Source organism: Panthera tigris, chromosome B1 (assembly GCF_018350195.1).
Source record: "Panthera tigris isolate Pti1 chromosome B1, P.tigris_Pti1_mat1.1, whole genome shotgun sequence".
NCBI lineage: Eukaryota > Metazoa > Chordata > Mammalia > Carnivora > Felidae > Panthera > Panthera tigris.
The window spans coordinates 24329105-24347975 of record NC_056663.1 but is presented as its reverse complement, the minus strand read 5'-3'; the positions used below and the strand labels follow the sequence as shown (position 1 = coordinate 24347975).

General features: G+C 34.8%; 1 protein-coding gene across 2 annotated transcripts in view; it reads right to left on the bottom strand.

The window, feature by feature from the left end:
• The window catches only part of SGCZ (sarcoglycan zeta), a 542868-nt gene that overhangs the window by 110266 nt on the left and 413731 nt on the right, over positions 1-18871 (bottom strand). For both annotated transcript variants that reach the window (XM_042982634.1, XM_042982633.1), the window contains exon 4: positions 11441-11528. In XM_042982634.1, the coding sequence (XP_042838568.1) occupies positions 11441-11528 (88 nt within the window). The remainder of the gene's footprint in view (positions 1-11440; positions 11529-18871) is intronic.

Here is an 18871-nt window from a genome sequence, read left to right as displayed (position 1 = left end):
ACTTACCATGACCCTACCAACATTTTCCTCAGTCCGTTAAGTATTCTGCACGGAAAGAAAATCCTTTGGTTTATTTTAAAGAGGCACAGTCAGTGTTAATTTTCTATGCTCAGCCAATGCCCTCATGAACTTCTATTTGACACTGAATCAGCCTTGCAGCATCTCTTGCTTTGAAACTCATTTTCCTTGGAAATTCCTTACTCTTAAGAGGCATACATTTTATTCAACAGGGTATGTTTAATTTTCAGTAGCTTCACATTGTTTGCACTCATCTTGTTCCCTTTGTTATCGATGTGATTTTGACAAATACCATAGATAATTTCTATTTTCATTGAGTTTTAAGGGGTTTATTCAAAAGCAGAGGTGACCTATTTAGTGTTGCTCTGAAAAAACAGTAAAGGACTATTCCAAATGATCAGTTTAGTATGGGTAAGGAAATAAAGAGGAGCTGATTTTTAAAGGGAGGCTGCATTAAACTAAAAAAAAAAAAAACAAACTCTACAAATTTGCAATATTAGCATTGACAGGAAACTTAACTACCACCATCTTTTAAAACTAAAAACTGGGGAGATATGTATTATTTGCTAGTCTTTTGAAAGCACCCACTGGTAAATTTATGTTGAGTTTGAGATCAGTATGTTCTTCAGGTAAGCAGCCAAAAGCAGTTGATTTGTTACTTTCTTGGGCTTGAAGGAGAAGACAGGAAATGTTAGAGGGAGACATTTGGGAGTTATATACTTACATCTTATATGTTAAAGAGTATACCATACAACTTAGCTCAAGAATATAGATGACATAAAAATAGATGGGGCAAGCTTTAGTGATGATGGTGCTAGCTGGAATATTTTTTTGCAAATTATTCTATTAATCTTAAAACTTGAAATGAGACTTATCTAAACTAACTTTTATTTCAATAAAGTTAGTATCTTGGCAGCAAATGACCACTTATTAAACTTTTCTGATACTTGAGAAAGAAATGTAGTTAGATATTTGCCAAATCCTTTATCAAAAGTTTCCTAAATTAACAATATCTGTATGATTTTGCTAACTTTACAGACATACTTCATTTTATTGTGCTTCGCTTTATCATATTTTGCAGGTATTGTGGTTTTTATAAATTGAAGGATTGTGGCAACTCAGCTTCCATGGCAAGTGTATCGGTGTCATTTTTCAAACAGCATTTGCTCACGTTGTATCTCTGTCACATTTTGATAGTTCTCACAATACTTCAAACTTTTTAATTATTATATATGTATTATTGTAATCTGTGATCAGGGATATATGATGATCGGTGATCAGGTATATATTATAATTGCTCTGGGGTTTCACAAGCCGTGCCCATTAAGACAAAGAACTTAATAAATGTGTGTGTTCTAATTGTTCCACTGAGGGGCCATTCTTCCATCTTTTTCTCTCTTCTCAAGCCTCCTCTGTATTCCCTGAGAACAACACTTAAATCAGGCCAATTAATAACTTATAATGGTCTCTAAGTGTTACAGTGAAAGGAAAAGTCACACATCTCTCACTTTAAATCAAAAGGTAGAAATGTTTAAGCTTAGTGAGGAAGCCATGTTGAACATCAAGCAAGGTTGAAAGTTAGCTCTCTTGAACCAGTTAGCCAAGCTATGATTGCAAAGCTCTTGAAAGAAGTTAAAAGTGCTACTCCAATGAATACGTGGATGATAAGAAAGCAAAACAGCCTTCTTGCTGATATGCAGAAAGTTTCAGTGGTTGGACAGAAGATCAAACCAGCCACAATATTCCCTTAAGCAAAAACCTAATCCAGGACGGGGCCCTAACTCGCTTCCAGCCTATGAAGGCTGAGAGGGGTGAAGAAGTTTCAGAAGAAAATTTGGAAGCCAGCAGAGGTTGGTTCATGGGTTTAAAGAAAGAAGCCATTTCCATAACACGAAAGTGCTAGGAGGAGCAGCAAGGATTGATGTAGAAGCTGCAAGTTGACCAGATGCCCTAAGATAATTCGTGAAGGTGGCTGTATTCGACAGCAGATTTTCAACGTAGATGAAAGGACTTTCTATTGTAAGAAGACACCATCTAGGACTTTCATAGCTAGAGAGGAGAAGTCAACACCTGGTTTCAAAGCTTCAAAGGACAGGCTGACTCTCCTGTTAGACGCTAATGAAACTGGTGACTTTAAGTGGAAGCCAATGTTCATTTACCATTCTGAAAATACTAAGACCCTTAAAAATTATGCTAAATAAACTGTCTGTGCTGTATGAACAGAACAACAAAGCCTGAGTCATAGTACAACTGTTTACAACATAGTTTACTGAATATTTTATGCCCACTGTTGGGACCTCCTACTTAGAAATAAAGATTTCTTTCAAAATATTACTGCTCATTGACAATGCACCTGGTAATCCAAGAGCTCTGATGGGAATGGACAATGGGATGGTTGTTGTTTTCATGCCTGCTAACACAACATTCATTCTTCAGCCCATGGATCAAGGACTTGCTCAACTTTAAGTCTCATTATTTAAGAAATACATTTTGTAGGGTTATAGCTGCCATACCGAGTGTCTTCTGATGGATCTGGGAAAAGTAAACTGAAAACCCTCTGGAAAGGATTCACTAGCCTAGATGCCATTAAGAACATTCATGATTCACAGGAAGAAGTCAAAATATCAACATGAACAAGAGTTTGGAAGAAATGGATTCCAACCCTCATGGATGACTTTGAGAGGTTCCAGACTGCAGTGGAGGCAGTAACTGCAGATGTGGTGGAAACAGCAAGAGAACTAGAATTAGAAGTGGAGCTTGAAGATGAGACAATCTCATGATCAAACTTGAACAGATGAGGGGTTGCTTCTTATGGAAGGTTTCGTGAGATAGAATGTATTGGTAAAGAGGCTGTGAATATTGTTGAAAGGACAACAAAGGATTTGGAATATTACATAAATTTAGCTGATAAAGCAGCAGGGTTTGTGAAGATTGACTCCAACTATGAAAGCTCTACTGTGGGTAAAATGCTATCAAACAGCATCATGTGCTACAGAGAAATCCTTCATGAAAGGATGAGGCAAAATTTATTGTCTTATTTTAATAAATTGCCTTGGCCACCTTCACCTTTAGCAATCACCACACTGAACAGTCAGCAGCCATCAATATCAGAGCCTCCACCAGCAAAAAGATTATGATTTACTGAAAGCTCAGATGACGGTTTGTAGTTTTTAGCAATGAAGTCCTTTTTAAATTAAGGTGTGTGCACTGTTTTTTTTTAAGACATGCTATTGCACACTTAATAAACTACAAAATAAACATAACTTTTATATGTATTGGGAAACCATAACATTAGTTTGACTTGGTTTATTGCAATACTTACTAAATTCAAGTAGTCTGGAACCAAATCTGCAATATTTCCAAGGTATGCCTTTACAGGAAACAGGCAAACTTTTTCAGAGTAGCTCTATCTTTTTTGCATTCCCAGCAGTGTTCCAGAGTTCTAGTACCTTTACATCCATTTTATCACTTGCTATTGTCTCCACCTGTTATTTTATTAATTGTAGTTATTATGGTTAATGACTTCCCAGAGCTTTTAGTGTGAAAATATGTATGATTGTCTTATTATATAATATTGAAAGCCTTATTCTCTACACATATTTACCCAAAATTCTCCAATGTGGCTTAGACTGTTGATAAGTTTATTGATTCATTTAAAAGTGGTTAACAATGGGTATGAAATGAGCCTTCTGATGTGGGGAATAAGGAGATCCAGTCTTGAAGACCTAGGAAGACAGAGTATGAAGAAAGAAAGCTAATTCTTAGAACCATCTGCCCTATCCCACCCACACCCAAAACATTTAAATGACTGGTTATGAATTATTTTCAGTAATCTTTGTAAAATGATAAAGGTTGGAAAAGCAACATAAGATTAAAAATGAGGTTTTTTTCTAAATGTTATGACAGGAGAGAAGATGGGTTCCAAATGAGTTAACACGCTTTAATTATTCGGGAAAGGTGGAAAGGAGGATAGAATATTAAAACACGTTAGACTGATGTGTCTGTGAGCATTTAGAAAACAAAGCATCAGCCATGTGACCTCAGAATGGAAGATTTAAAACAAACCATGCTAAAAATTGGATCACCACATACATGAAGTGAATGTACAGAATTAGATATTCTTAATTTCTGGCAAAATACGGTAAAATATCTGAAGAGAATATTATGGGAAAAGGTAGCAAAAGGACTGAGCTGATTATATACTTTAACCAGAGAATGATGATTAAGGAATTGATAGAAATCTTAAAGTAGTCTTAAGAGATTCTGGTAATACTCTTTCCTCATTATGAGGAGTATGTTGTCAGGAGTCCAATAAATAGTTGGAAACAGAACTGCTCTTCATTTTTCCCTCTTCTTATACTCAGTTTTCTATTCCCACCATACTTTCTTTTTCTGTTTATGCATTATCTGACTTGTAATTTCTCCAAAACTACACGTAAGAATAGACACATAATCCAAAGTGAAACAAAAGAAAAAGGCTAATGTAGTTAACAGACCTAGACCATCATATGTAATGGCCCTCCATGGTATATCTCCTCTATTCCATGACCGGGCAATTCATATTTTTTTATAGTTATCTGGGCTTGGCTAATACCTCATCTAGGGCTCCTGATACTGAAGTAAATGATCTTCTCTATATGTATGAACCCCTAAATTTTATTTAGCTTCCTACCACCAGATGTTTTTTGATAATGAGTCCCATAACCTTACATTTTTGAACAGTATGCGCCATTAACCAAATTCCCAAAGACAAGTTTCTTGTTAAGACCAATACAAAACTGCACGTTCAATAAGTCAATTCTTTATGAAACTCAAATGAAGCTATAATTCTGAGATTCCACAAAGGGAGCTTCATTAAAAACAGAGACTGGTCCAGTATATAAATTATACAGTCATTAATTTCAGATAAGTCATATAGCTATAATTCTAATTACCTATATAAAATATGAAGTCAGAAACCACTCTCCTTCTATTTGTTTATTTTATTCTAATTTTATTCTTCACAAACTCTGTAATATATCTTTTTATTTTCTTAAAATCTTAGTATTAAAATAAAAACAGTGAGCTATAGTCATAGCATATTTTGAATAGCTTTATGTAATCATAGAATTAATAAAATGATCATTCATTTCTTTACTGCTTTCCTCTATATTATACAGTTAAAAATACTTACTGAGTTGTTGCATTATATTTATTGAAAAGAACATGTATTTTCTCCCTTTATCATAACATAAGGGGATGGACTGGCCCAGGCAGGACTACAACTGAAGGGTATGCCACGTTTACAAAATGTCTTAATGGGACCACCATATCTCACTTTGTCCTATTCCCCTCATTCTGAAATACTCAAGATCAGATGTATTTCTTTGGCAACTACGGGCATTATTACCAAAGACCTTAGTTTGAACCATATATTTTGCCTGGAAGGGGAGAAAGCTGAAAGATGCTTTCTGATCAATCAGAGCATTGACATCCACTGATAATTTTAGCAGCTTAGCTACTCATGCTCTTGAGAAGTAGAGGCCAACACCCTGCGGGGATGGTCTTTAGATCCATGACACAGAGCACTGCTAAGTGGAGCTGGCCTTGTGGGACTGCAGTCATTGGTCCCAGACTAGGACCTTGGGTACCTAAAAGGAGGAGAACGGAAGCCAGGATGGGTTGGAAATGTCTAGCCAAACGAGGTCCTCGAGGAAGTAGAATTCTTAGTGTTCCTTGATTCCACACATCTAACTCCACAAACACTTGAGAATTTAACGGAGTATTTGGGACAATGCATTTTGTTTTGTTTTTAAGTTAATAACAAAAAGTAAAACCACAAAAGTGGCATAGTGCTTCAGGATAGTCAAACAATGACATGAAATGCTCCTATGATACAACTTTCCAAAACACGCACATTATTGTCTTTTCTTCAGACACTGTAATTCTTGGTACACCTGAGTCACCCAGATTAAGGATCCTAAATTTTAAGAATGCCATCTTTCTAATGTCATAATCATCTGGTTCTATGTAATATTTTCTCAAATTGATTAATATTAGTTTAATTAATTAATATTAACAATGAATTCTTAAACATCATCAATGCATTTAACCATTTAAAATGTTGTGCAATATTAAACTACATGTTTTGTTGATCTATTGTCCAAGATTTGCATGGCCTATTTTGCATAAAATATTCATTCTTATTAAGTCATCCCAGACTATTACAGCATTCTTTAAGTTAAAAAAAAAGACTCAATGACAAAAAACATAAATTTGGTACGTGAGAATAATCTGTAACCTTCTACTTTTTATATGTCCTACACCATCTGCAGTCAATTAAGTGATTCCCAGGTGTTCACAGTAATTGCTTTAATGCAAGGTATGTCACTTTAGGGGTCATTAAATATTTATTATAAAAACCTCATCTACATTTTTCTCCATTCATTTAGGGACAAAACATGCTGATGTTTAGTATTGGCAAAAATGAACTGATTGGACTTACTGGATTATTTTATGGGTTTAAAATAATTTTTAAATAACATCATTAAAAATATTTTTATAGGCCAAAATTTGGTGAAAAAGTAAGAAGAGCAATGATGCTGATTTAGTTTTGCTTACCTATATTCTTTATTTTAAATGAAAAATATGTACTTATGATTTGTGGCTAAGATGTCAAAAACTCAAACCAGATTGTCCTTTTCTTGCCAGGACTGATGAATAGTGGGGAGTTTAAGGGACCAGAGGATTCATTAACTAATTTCCTCTCTAAAGGTAAAAGAGTTTAGCTTTCAGAAAAGATTCACGGAGACAATCTAGCATAATACTCATTTTATAGATAAGAAAAGTAAAACTATGAAGCTTGGTCAATTGTACAGAATTATTTACATACGAATCTAATAAAAATTATAATTACTAACATATACATACTGCATTCTATGCTCCAGGAAGTATTCCAAATACTTCACATATATTCATTTATTTAATGCCCACATTTACTGTATGATATGGATACTCATCAATTTTCCCCACAGAAACCCGGAGTATGGAAGATGCCCAGAGTAACCTGCATTAGGTCACAGTGCTGGGAAGTGACAGATGTGGGACTTAGTTGGCTCCAGAATCCAGGCTTTTACCTATTAAAATACAACTCCTTTCTAAAACTAGTTTCTGAGTAAATTATGATTTCTAGGTGAATATACTCTTCTAGAGCATTTTGGCATATAAATCACATGATTATCCTCATAATACTGTTAATTACCGAAAAGCCATAAAATTGTTTTAAAAATAGTTTTCATTGAACTTATGTTCTGATTTTTCTTTTTTCTTTGGTTTATTTATAATATCTCTTAGTAATTACTCATAATCAAAGTGCCTTTCTAGTCAGCATATTTTGTGACAGGTATTGTGAAATCTTTGGGTATGTGGATTAACCTAAATTTGTGGAATATTAAAAAATGCTCATGGTTTGAACAATCTAATAAACATCATTGTATAACAGACTCCTAACAGTAACATAGTTACTATTAAAATTATGTGATTATGGGGCACCTGGGTGGCTCAGTTGGTTAGGCATCTGACTTAGCTCAGGTCATGATCTTGCGGTTCATGAGTTTGAGCCCTGCATTGGGCTCTGTGCTGACAGCTCAGAGCCTGGAGCCTGCTTCAGATTCTGTGTCTCACTCTCTATCTGTCTCTCTCCTGCTCACACTCTGTCTCTCTCTCTCTCAAAAATAAATAAACATTAAAAAAATAAAAATAAAATTATGTGATTAAATCATGTGATTAATTTTAGAAATTATGTGGTTTTATTCACTGCTTGCATTATTGAAGGATTATTTTTCCATGATAGGTGACTATTAAATATTTTTGGAAAAGCTTTCAGACTCCAATTATCTTGTAGCATATTACAGTGAATAAGATGCTGATGTCTCAATCAATTTTTCTGTGTGTAGTAGTGGACTTGAAAGGTTTCTTTAAATGTTGTGCTGGTGCTGTTTCCCAGCACTCTGCTTACACCAGTTCTGGGGGGAAGCCTGAGTGCTCTGTGCGTGCGTGTGTGTGTGTGTGTGTGTGTGTGTGTATCTGCCTGCCTGCCTGCCTGTCTGTCTGCCTCCCTGTCTTGGATGTTGGAAATATACTGAGGTGAGCAGAGGGACATAGATACAGGTAAGAGTCTTCATTAGGGTCTTCTGTTTACTAAATGATATTAATTTTATCATCAGTTCACTTCACTTCTGAAACGAAAAGATCTAGCCACAAACAAGTAACATTTGGGGCCTCACTTCATCTGACCAACAACAAGCCCAGGTGAAGGCATATATCATAAGGGATACTTAATAGACATATATATCATCTCTTGCAGAGGAGTCTAAATTTTTATCCCTGAATTAAGTTGAACCGGGAAACATGTTCTATTTCTCGCTCCCACAATTATTTTATCTAATGGCATTTGTGGTCACATTCTGTGCATTCTTTAAAGCACCAAGCCATGGTTAGCAGGCCCATGCCTCTTTTGATATAGAGATGCAAAAAAAAACAGTGTATTCCTTCTATTAGATGATGTGTACATTTTGTTCAGTGTATGTGAGAAAAAAACCTAGTTTTCTATAGAAAGCTCAGATGTTTCTCTTTAAGCATAGTTGGATCATGCCATTAGTCACATTTCTCTTTACATCTTTACACCCAGGAAGGTCAACGTGTTTTTTTTTTTTATTTTAATGTTTATTTATTTATTTTGAGAAAGAAAGAAAGCACGAGATGGGGAGGGGCAGAGAGAGAGGGAGAGAGAGAATCCCAAGCAGGAACTGCACTGTCATTGCCGAATCCGACACGGGGCTCAAATCCATGAACCAGGAAATCATGCTGAGCCGAAATCAAGATTTGGACACTTAACCGACTGAGCCACCTATGTGCCCCAGTCAGTGTGGTGTAACTAATAATTATATAGGATACAAATAGCTTCCATATGGATAAAGAATGGAGTAGTTTTTATGTTAATTTGTACATATGTATATTTTAATTTTTTATGTCTTTATAAACTTATAGTATTTCATTTCATTTCATTTCAAACTTATGGTATTTAAAAAATGTAATTTAGGGGAGCCTGGGTGGCACAGTTAGTTGAGCATCCAACTCTTGATGTTGGCTCAGGTCATGATCTTGTGGTTCATGTTGGAGCCACATGTGGGGCTCTGTGCTGATGGTGCAGAGCTGCTTGGGATTCTGTCTCTCCTTCTCTCTGCCCCTCCCCTGCTTGCTCTTGCTCTCTCTCTCAAAATAAATAAATAAACATTAAAAAATAAAAATGTAATTTACAGTTTCATCATATGGACTTTATTATTAGCATACATTGAATGAAAATCTTAAGAAAACAAAGAAAATATTCCAATCAAATCAAATATTCAAATCAAAGAAAGAAGTTCTCCTTACAGAATCCCGATGCCTAATTTTTCTTATCAAGCATATTTTCTCATATCATAAATAAATCAAATTTGACGGTTAAGTGTATAGTTGACTGACAGGTACTAGAAGAGGCACAGACCCAGAAGTGATGCCTCTGTCCTGGCACCTTGCTACTCAATTCTCCCTCTCCCTGACTCTCTTGTAAATCCCCTTGGGCAATGAAGGAAGGCAAGCACCTCAGACCTCAGAAGAAACCAAAAAGGGCAGAAGCTGCCCTTGGTTGCTTCTATTTTATGTGGCGTTTAATCCTCAAAAAGTGAATTATGGAGAGGAAACTAGCACCAAATGTTAATATCACTTGGTTTAAATTCTTGCAAATGACACTCTGCCTTATTACCACATAGTAAGACTTATCTAAGGCAGCCATGACTTTAAGCTTTGAAGAATTAATGAAGACAGAAAAGTGAGAAATCGCAGAATGTAATTACGGTTTCTATATAATTTGGCTATGTCATTGATTTTTGATGAATGGAAATGAAAATATCAAAGATGAGTAAATGATTGTGACAATAAAGGCTTGCAGCTCCTAGGACTTCATGTATTCTCTAAAATTTACTGAGCATTAAACAAGGGGAATTATGATGAGATATGAGATCTTCTATGAAGCATCAGACTGTGACTTTAAGCAGATTTTAAAAGTAAATATTCAGAAGAATTACATCCCAATTATTTCATATCTAATTAGCATTAATGTTTTACAGAGATAATGTTATAGACATGGCATTATGGACCTTCTTTCATGCTTACACCGCAGGACCACATTGCAGCCCTCTGGAGTTTCCCAAATATGATTGCCTGCAACTTAAATTTAAATAAGGGAGACTACTGAAAAAAAAAGTCAGTACAAACAAAACTATCACTGCCCATTAATATTATCTCTTATTCAACTTTTCAGTTTATCCTCCTTTTATTTTTCTCCTCCAGTATTCAAATGATGACAAGTGACCAACTTTAATGATGTGAACAATGTATAAAATAAAATTCAATTATTATGAATAAAGTACAATTGTATTTTTTGGAAATACATGTCTGATAAAACATAAATTTCATTTTTGGCTTCATTAAGGCAAATAGCATTTCAAAAAGTGTTTCATATACCTACAAAGGAAGTAGACAGTCAAATTCATATTTACAAACCTCACATTTCAAATGCCATGTACTTGTGTAATTTAAAAAGAAATACCGGAAACATGCATTTGTATTAAGGTATTCATTAATTTCTCATTAAGATAAGGATAACTCATTCCTCAAATTGTAATTTGCTATTTATACTTTTATATACATACATATATTATCAATATTAGGTAATTTCCCCACAGAAAAATACAGTATTCTAAAGATAATTTAGCATTTACATATAAATCAAATCTTATTGTTTTACATAATTAGAACTGACTTTTTATTTGCCATTTTTCTTATAAAAATTAAGTCAAATAATAATGCCATGTAATATGAATCTCTAATTTCTTTACAATATGAGAAAATATTAATAACATTTTATCATCAGCATAACTTCTAAAGCATATAAACCTTAAAATTTAGATAAACTCAATACCAAATTCATAAGTAATTGATAAATGCTAAGATTTGTTATATTTAACTAACCATGTCATTTCTAATTATTACTAGCAGATAATATTTATTAGGAATGATTTACCTAAAACAAAGGATATATAGACCACATGATGTTATATCTCACATGTTTTGTTAGGAAAATGCTGCATTTCATAACCTAAGAGTAATAACAAAATTTTTATACTTGTCTCATAGTAACACACTGACAAGAGTAAGAACTAGCAAATAGAGAAAAGTATAACTAACTTATGAAATATCAAATCATGTGCAAGGTAACTGGGCTAAAAAAGGATGTCTGCTTTTATTAGAGAAATAATATACCTTTGCTTTCCCCAATTTAAACAATCCCCAAATTTTAAATGGAGTAAGATGCTATGAGCAATCTTAACTCCAAAGCACTCACCTACTGTCAGCTGTCCAGTTAACTGCCCCATGTGATTTCTCGCATTCACTGTTACATTCCTGTCAGACTGTAAGACCAGTGGACTATCCTGGGAAACATGTATAAAATAAAGAAATCAAATAAAAAATAGAAATATAGTCAAACTTAATATATAAAACTATACTGCATTTGTTTGGGTACTACCAGAATTCTAATTCTTTGCTTTATATTAAGCAGTTATTTTAACATCCCAAACACTGGTTGAACAACATGATAAAAAGATAGGGGTGCTTCATAATAATGACTTGAGGGGATAGGAATGTTTCCACTTTGGTAAATGGGCATTAACTATTCGATGCAATGATTTCCAACTCTACCGATTGCTGTACAGTCAAGGTGTAGTAACTCCTCTCCTCTCCATATAGCCATTGGAATATATGCCTACTATGGAGATGTTTTAAAGCCTACCCAAAGGAGGAAGCCCCTTTTTAAGTTGAGTTTGCAACTTTCAGATCCCACCTTAAATATCATCTCCTCAAAATTGCCTCCCCTGATCACCGTAACTACAGATTCATTCAATCCCCAAACCCCCCGGTCTCCACTTATTTGGTTCAAAACACCCATCACAAGACAAATCTATTTTGCCTGGGTATGTGTTTACTTGTTTGTTTATTTCTGTCATAAGAAGAAATGTCCTTGGGACAGGGACCATAGAAATCACACATATACAATTATATCCTCGATACTTAGCATGCTGCTGAAAAAAAAAGCATTTACTAGGTATTTACTGAGTGGGTAAATAAATCTTCATAAAAAAACATGATACTAGCTTGTGTATTTACCTCACATGGAAATGCCCTGTAAATCATAAAATGGCTTATGTAGGGAGGTTTACAGAATATCAGAATATAAGATATTTGCCTGGAAATTCTCCCTTAGTATATCTAACCTTGGTTAGATGTTTACTTTCATCACTAATTTAGGACTTAACAGTGACATAATTTATTGAAGGACAATACCATTGCCTTAGGAACCTACATTTTGGGCTTTTGCCACCAATGTATCCCATAAGTAACTTACAACTGCCTAAATTTTCATTTTTATGATCTAAAACATAAGCAGGGTGATCATTTACAAACTGTCCATCCATTCATTCATCAAATATTTGCTGAGTGCTCACTATGAGTGCTGTAATGTTCTAGAGGTTTGAGAAATTTCAGTGATCAAACAGAACGGTACCTGCCCTCATGGAGCTTTTAACCCAGGTAATAAAATTCTATGAAAATCTCTCCCAATACCATCCTCCCCATCCAGGTGGTATGTCACTTCTGTGTCAGTGTGGATACAAAAGTGCTTTTATAGGGGCGCCTGGGTGGCTCGATCGGTTGAGCTTCCGACTTTGGCTCAGGTCATGATCTCACGGTCTGTGGGTTCGAGCCCCGCGTGGGGCTCTGTGCTGACAGCTCAGAGCCTGGAGCCTGTTTCAGATTCTGTGTCTCCCTCTCTGTGTGACCCTCCCCCGTTCATGCTCTGTCTCTCTCTGTCTCAAAAATAAATAAACGTTAAAAAAAATTAAAAAACAAAACAAAAAAAAACCAAAACAAAACAAACAAAAAAAAAACCAAAAGTGCTTTTATATATAAGCCATACAAAAATTCATTTGAGATTAGCATTTGAGATTTGTGATTTGGATATTCATGGGTGGACTCCATGGGCTTTTTCCTAAAGTTGATTTGTATGACATCTGACTAGATGCAAAGCAGTGATTGAAGATGTACACACACAAGCACACACACACGCGCGCGCGCGCACACTTTTAAAAGTGGGTTTTGCTATTAAGTCTACTCTGAGATTTTATCTATCATCTATCTATCTATCTATCTATCTATCTATCTATCTATCTATCTATCTATTTTTAATTCAGAGAGAAAGAATGTGCAGGAGCAGAGGAGAGGGGCAGAAGGAGACGGAAAGAGAGAGAGAGAATCTTAAGTAGGCTCCACTCTCAGCACAGAGCCCAATGTGGGACTTGATGCTACAACCCTAGGATCATGACCTGAGCCGAAATCAAGAGTCAGACGCTCAACTGACAGAGGCAGTTGCTTTAAAAAAGCAAACCGGGAGCCCCAAGGTTTGCGTTTTTAAAAATTAATTTTCCACATTGTGAAGAATACATTTATTCTGTTGCGTGAGACTGGTTGTACAAAAAACACTATGGTTAATTTCATTCACTGCCTCTCTTACCACAACTCATTTTTTTGTGCCACAAATCACAAGTGTTCTGTGTATAGTTTCAAAATATAAATCTAGGTATAGGTACTTCTATGCTGTGGACATCCATCTTTGAAAATATTTAAAATTAATTACATCTTTTTTTCTGAGCAATATGTTCTAATTCTGTTTACAGTGTAGGTCATGGACTAAGGACTGCATGCAATTATATCCAGTACATGGTTCTTAAAAGCACACAAAGATTCTATTTAAGTTGGTAAAATTAATTACATGTAATTCATTCACTAAAAAATGTTTTTTTAATTAAATAAAATCAATATGAATGTAAGAAACAGCACAAGCCTTTAAAATATCTTGTAGTTCAATACACCATGAAGATATATTGGTGGAATTTTAATTCAGATTGTTACAATATTTTTATAAAATAACATATAATGTTATACATGTTACATACAATATGTTATAAAATAACAGATATAACCTATAAATATACATTATAAATATATCATACATAAATATATTTATATTATATATATAAATAATACATAATTAATGTTTATATGTTTAAAAGTTGATGACAAGATATGCTTTTATTTGCTTGGCTGAGCCTAAATTTCTGTGAACCATAGCATAAAAAAAGAATAACCATTAACATTATGTAATTTCAGGACCATGTAAGTATATTAAAATAATTACTGCTTTACTAAATTTTTTAAGAAGACAGAAAAGTCCATTTTAAAAGTCAATAAGAATTTCATCTAATTTAGTAGAGAGATAGACTTGGGTTAGAAGTAAGGCATCATTATGTCATAGTTTACAACATTTCTATCTACTTTTCTCTTACTGTAATCACAGAAATGTTGAGGTTCTCCCCCTAGCATTCATCCCTCCTCTTCTGTGAGTCCACTAAATTTCCCCTCAGAATTCAATTTTTATATATCTATATTAAAACTTTACTATGATAAAAATAGCAATCTTGTTACTAAAACCAGAAACATATAGCTAGGAGGGGTAATGAACAATTCTCTATGTTGTATTCATGTAGTATCGATATATTATTATGTTATACTGATTTGTTAAAATATAATTGGGTGAGCTGAGTCAAAACAAAAAACTATCGGGGCGCCTGGCTGGCTCAGTCAGAAGAATATGCAACGTTTGATGGTGAGGTTGTGAGTTCGAGAAATCACATAAATAAATAAATAAATTAATTAATTAATTAAAAAAAAAAGCTACTTTTCATTAAACAAAATGTAATGCATTTAAGTGCATCATCTTCCCTGAAAAATTACACTATCATTTCTGCATTATATATCAGCTCGGTGACATCTCTGTGAGTTAGAACCATGGCTTATGCATGACCTTTTACATAATATCCACTCATTACTAAGTAAAATATACATATACATGATAAAAATGTATATGATAAAACTGATAGAAACTCTTTCAATCATCTAAAGAAGTACAATCCTCAGCAATTTATAAATCTAATACCAAACCTTTTTTTTAGGTAAAAATTAGTACCACAAAACTACCTCTTTGCAAAAACAACTGACATTTAACGCTTTATAAAGCTCCTTTGTTGTGTTCCTCTCTCCAAAGATCTATATGTAAGAAAATTATTTCCTTGAATAAATTGTTGCTTTCCACTCTCTTCTCTACATGCCCTCCTTATAGACCTTTGTATTATATTCCTGTGTTCCAAGACTTTGAAAGCTAGTGTCTAATTTCACAACATAGCAGTACTCTCTTACAGCTTATTCTTGCTGAGAACACAAAGGGGAGAAACGTCCTTGGTAAGTAGGAATAAGACATCTAAATTCTGTGTGAGGGTAAGTAAGTAGGTGTAATATTATTCTGTACAATATAGTAATATAAATATATTTTCTTTTTGGAGGAAAATAACTTCATCTTTGATTCAAATATTTGTCCTTCAAAATCAAGGAAACTCCTGTGGCAGGCATATCAGAGTATTCTGGACTTGACCTGCTTTTTGGCTGTGACTCTAGGAAAGCTGTCTGCCTTCTTTGCTACCCTTGAGGCAAAGCAAGTGGGAGACTCAGGAAGAAAAGCAATGGTAATGTTAAGAGGACCTGAAGTCCCCTGTTTATGATTCTTCTATGCACACCTTCTTTTTTCCTACGTCCTAGTTGAAACCTTGCTAATGGTTTTAGAGAAATAATGCAAAATGTCCTTCTTATTTCAATGCTTTTGTCACAGGCAGTGCAAGTGACTAAGGTAAAAAAAAAAAAAAAATCCCTTTCTTCTCATTTCTGTTGTGTCTACCTTTGTTTATCTCAAATATTTACTGATTACCTACGATGTACCCAGCTCTTCGCTGGTAACTGGGTAAAAAACAGAAACAAGGGACAAACTTTCTCTTCTTAACGAGTTCATAACCTACCACATGAAGCTAGACAATTAACCACATAAATAAAAAAACAACAACAACAAAACACAGAGAATGTTACCAGTAATAAGCGGCTGTAGTAGAGACTTCTCTTACATAGCAGAAGTTATACTGATGCGAAGATACTGTTGTTATATACATACAAGGTGTATGTAAATAAGGCACTTCAGATACTCATTCTTTCACACCTACTAAGTTGTAGCGGAAACAGTAGTCAAGGGCAGCAGCAGCTAGCCCCTACTGGCTTCATCATGCCGGACTCTGTTCTAAACACATTACATGTATGAGCTCACCCACTTCTGTGGCTTAAAATAAAACCACCCATAAAAGAATCAGGAAATAAAGTGGTTTTAAGACGGACAGTGCACCCCCCTGCCTGAGTTCAAATAGTTAAGTCTGTCAAACACTTTCTGCTTGGCAGGCAAATCAATCCATCTCTGTACCATGATTTGTCTTCATCTGCAAATGGGGTAATAATACATAATTTGTGAGCTTTTTATGACCAATTGATGAGACAATATACACAAAACGCTTAGATTAGTATCTAGCCTTTGCTGAAGGCACTCGTAGCGCTTGCTTTTATTATTTATTCCTCACTGTAATTATAGTATTCTCCTAATAATAGTTCTAGCTACTATCATTTCTGTTTTACAAAAGAATAAATTCCATCAAAGAAAGTATAAGTCACTTGCTTTAAATCACACAGGTAATAAATGACAGATCAAATATTTGAACCCAAGCAATTTAGGTCTAGATGGAATCTTCCTTGTCAACTGCTATGAGATACTACCTCTCTGATGGTGATTAAATTCTAGGCTTTCTACACTGTCAGATCAAAATGTGAAAATAAATTTGAAAACAGGTGAAGAAAGTATAATTTGAGATGAAACACTGTAGTCTCTAAAGGGACTGATACATACGCTGTCTTAGGGGATAACGTGCTCTCCACAATGTCATCATCCACGTTTCACTAAGAGTCTGGTTCATTTTGTTTCATTTTGCGTTCTCAGGTTCTAGACAAGAGTACATAATCCTGAACTTCTCTCTGCACACACATTTTAGAATGTATCACCTATAAGAGTCTCCCTATTTGCTCTACTGAAAGGGAACGAAGTTAATGATTCTTATTGTTCAGTGTAAAAGGCCTGGAGATGGCATGTCAGGTCTTGAATTGATACGGCGTAAAGTCAAGTAAGGTTTCTTAGCCTCACTGACAGAAATTTTACTACTTTGCAGTAAACTTGCATCATCCTCAAATTCTCGATCTTCCTTTTCCTCTACCTCCAATCAGCTGTATTAGAAGTACCTCTTAAATATACCTTTTCCTGTCATTTCCTGTGACCACCTCTGAAATAGACTCATAACTCACATCACAATAACCACTTTTCCTTACATTGATTCTTCATATGCAGTGTTATATTTCTTTTTTTTTTTAATTTTTTAATGTATGTCTACATTTTTGAGACAGAGAGAGACAGAGCACGAGTGCGGGAGGGGCAGAGAAAGAGGGAGACACAGAATCCAAAGCAGGCTCCAGGCTCTGAGCTGTTAGCCCAGAGACCAAGTCGCAGGGCTCAAACTCAGGGACCGTGAGATCATGACATGAGCTGAAGTCGGACGCTTGACCAACTGAGCCGCCCAGGCACCCCTGCAGTGTTATATTTCTAAAACATTTTAAAAAAATATTCGTGTGCTTGAATTAAAACAAAACAAAATAAAACACTTATTGATTCCTCATTCCCAGCTTGGAAAAAATTCACATTCATAACATGTAAGGTACTTTATAATATGATCCATTTCTGCTTTTAGCTGTCTTTCCTACTACTCCACCATGTAAGAATGACCCACATTTCCCATGTTTCTGAAAATATGCTACTTCTGTGTATTCTCATCTTCTGTTCCCTAAGCCTGAAATTCTTTTCCACTTCTCCATAAAACTGTCAAAATTATAGATATTTTTCAAGTTTCAGATCAAAGTTGTATCCTTTGTGAAGGATTCCTGCTCTCCCAGAATTAAAATTCCCCTCCCGCTCTCTGATTTCACAATGAGTGTTGATGTCTATCACGGTACTTGTCACAAGATTTTTGCTTTGCTTTGTTTTGATCATTCCTTTGTTTATATTCTGTTAGACTAGACTGTCCTGAAAGCACAATGTGTTGTCATTTTCTTTTACGCATGCAGCCTTTTGAAAGCTTGGTTTATTTCATGCTTGGCACCTAGTTCATGTTCAATAAATGTCTGTTGAGTGAATGAACTGAGCTGAACACATTTACAACATAATGCACTCAGGCTACCTATGTTTACCTGGATTTCTGTTCAGGCCACACAGAATTTACCAAACTCTTGCTACTTTTTTTTTTTTTTTTTGGCCCAGAGCAAGGTTTCCAAAACGCCATGTAAGCGGAACAAGTCATATCACATTATGATTTGATTTCTATTCATCATCTCTCTGTGCAAGGCAGACTTTACTCCTGTCCTTAAGTACTAGACCTGATGCTTCTTAGCTTCTTAAGAAGCTGAAAAACAGGTCATTTTTTAATTCTTTAGTTAACAATATAATTACTTGAAATTTTATTTCCTTCAGAATGTAAAGCATTTAGCTGTTGAAATTTGTACTTTAAAGGCAGAAGTATTGATCATGAAAAGGAATATATCTACAGACGTTTAAGTGACTCCCTTAAATTCTCAGTGCTCACATTTTAACCTGAATGTGAAATAGTAAAGGGGAGAGAGCATTTATTCAATAATTAGCTGTTCTGTGTTTCTATTCCCACATTTTTATTGAGAATTCTCCATTTTCATTAATTCT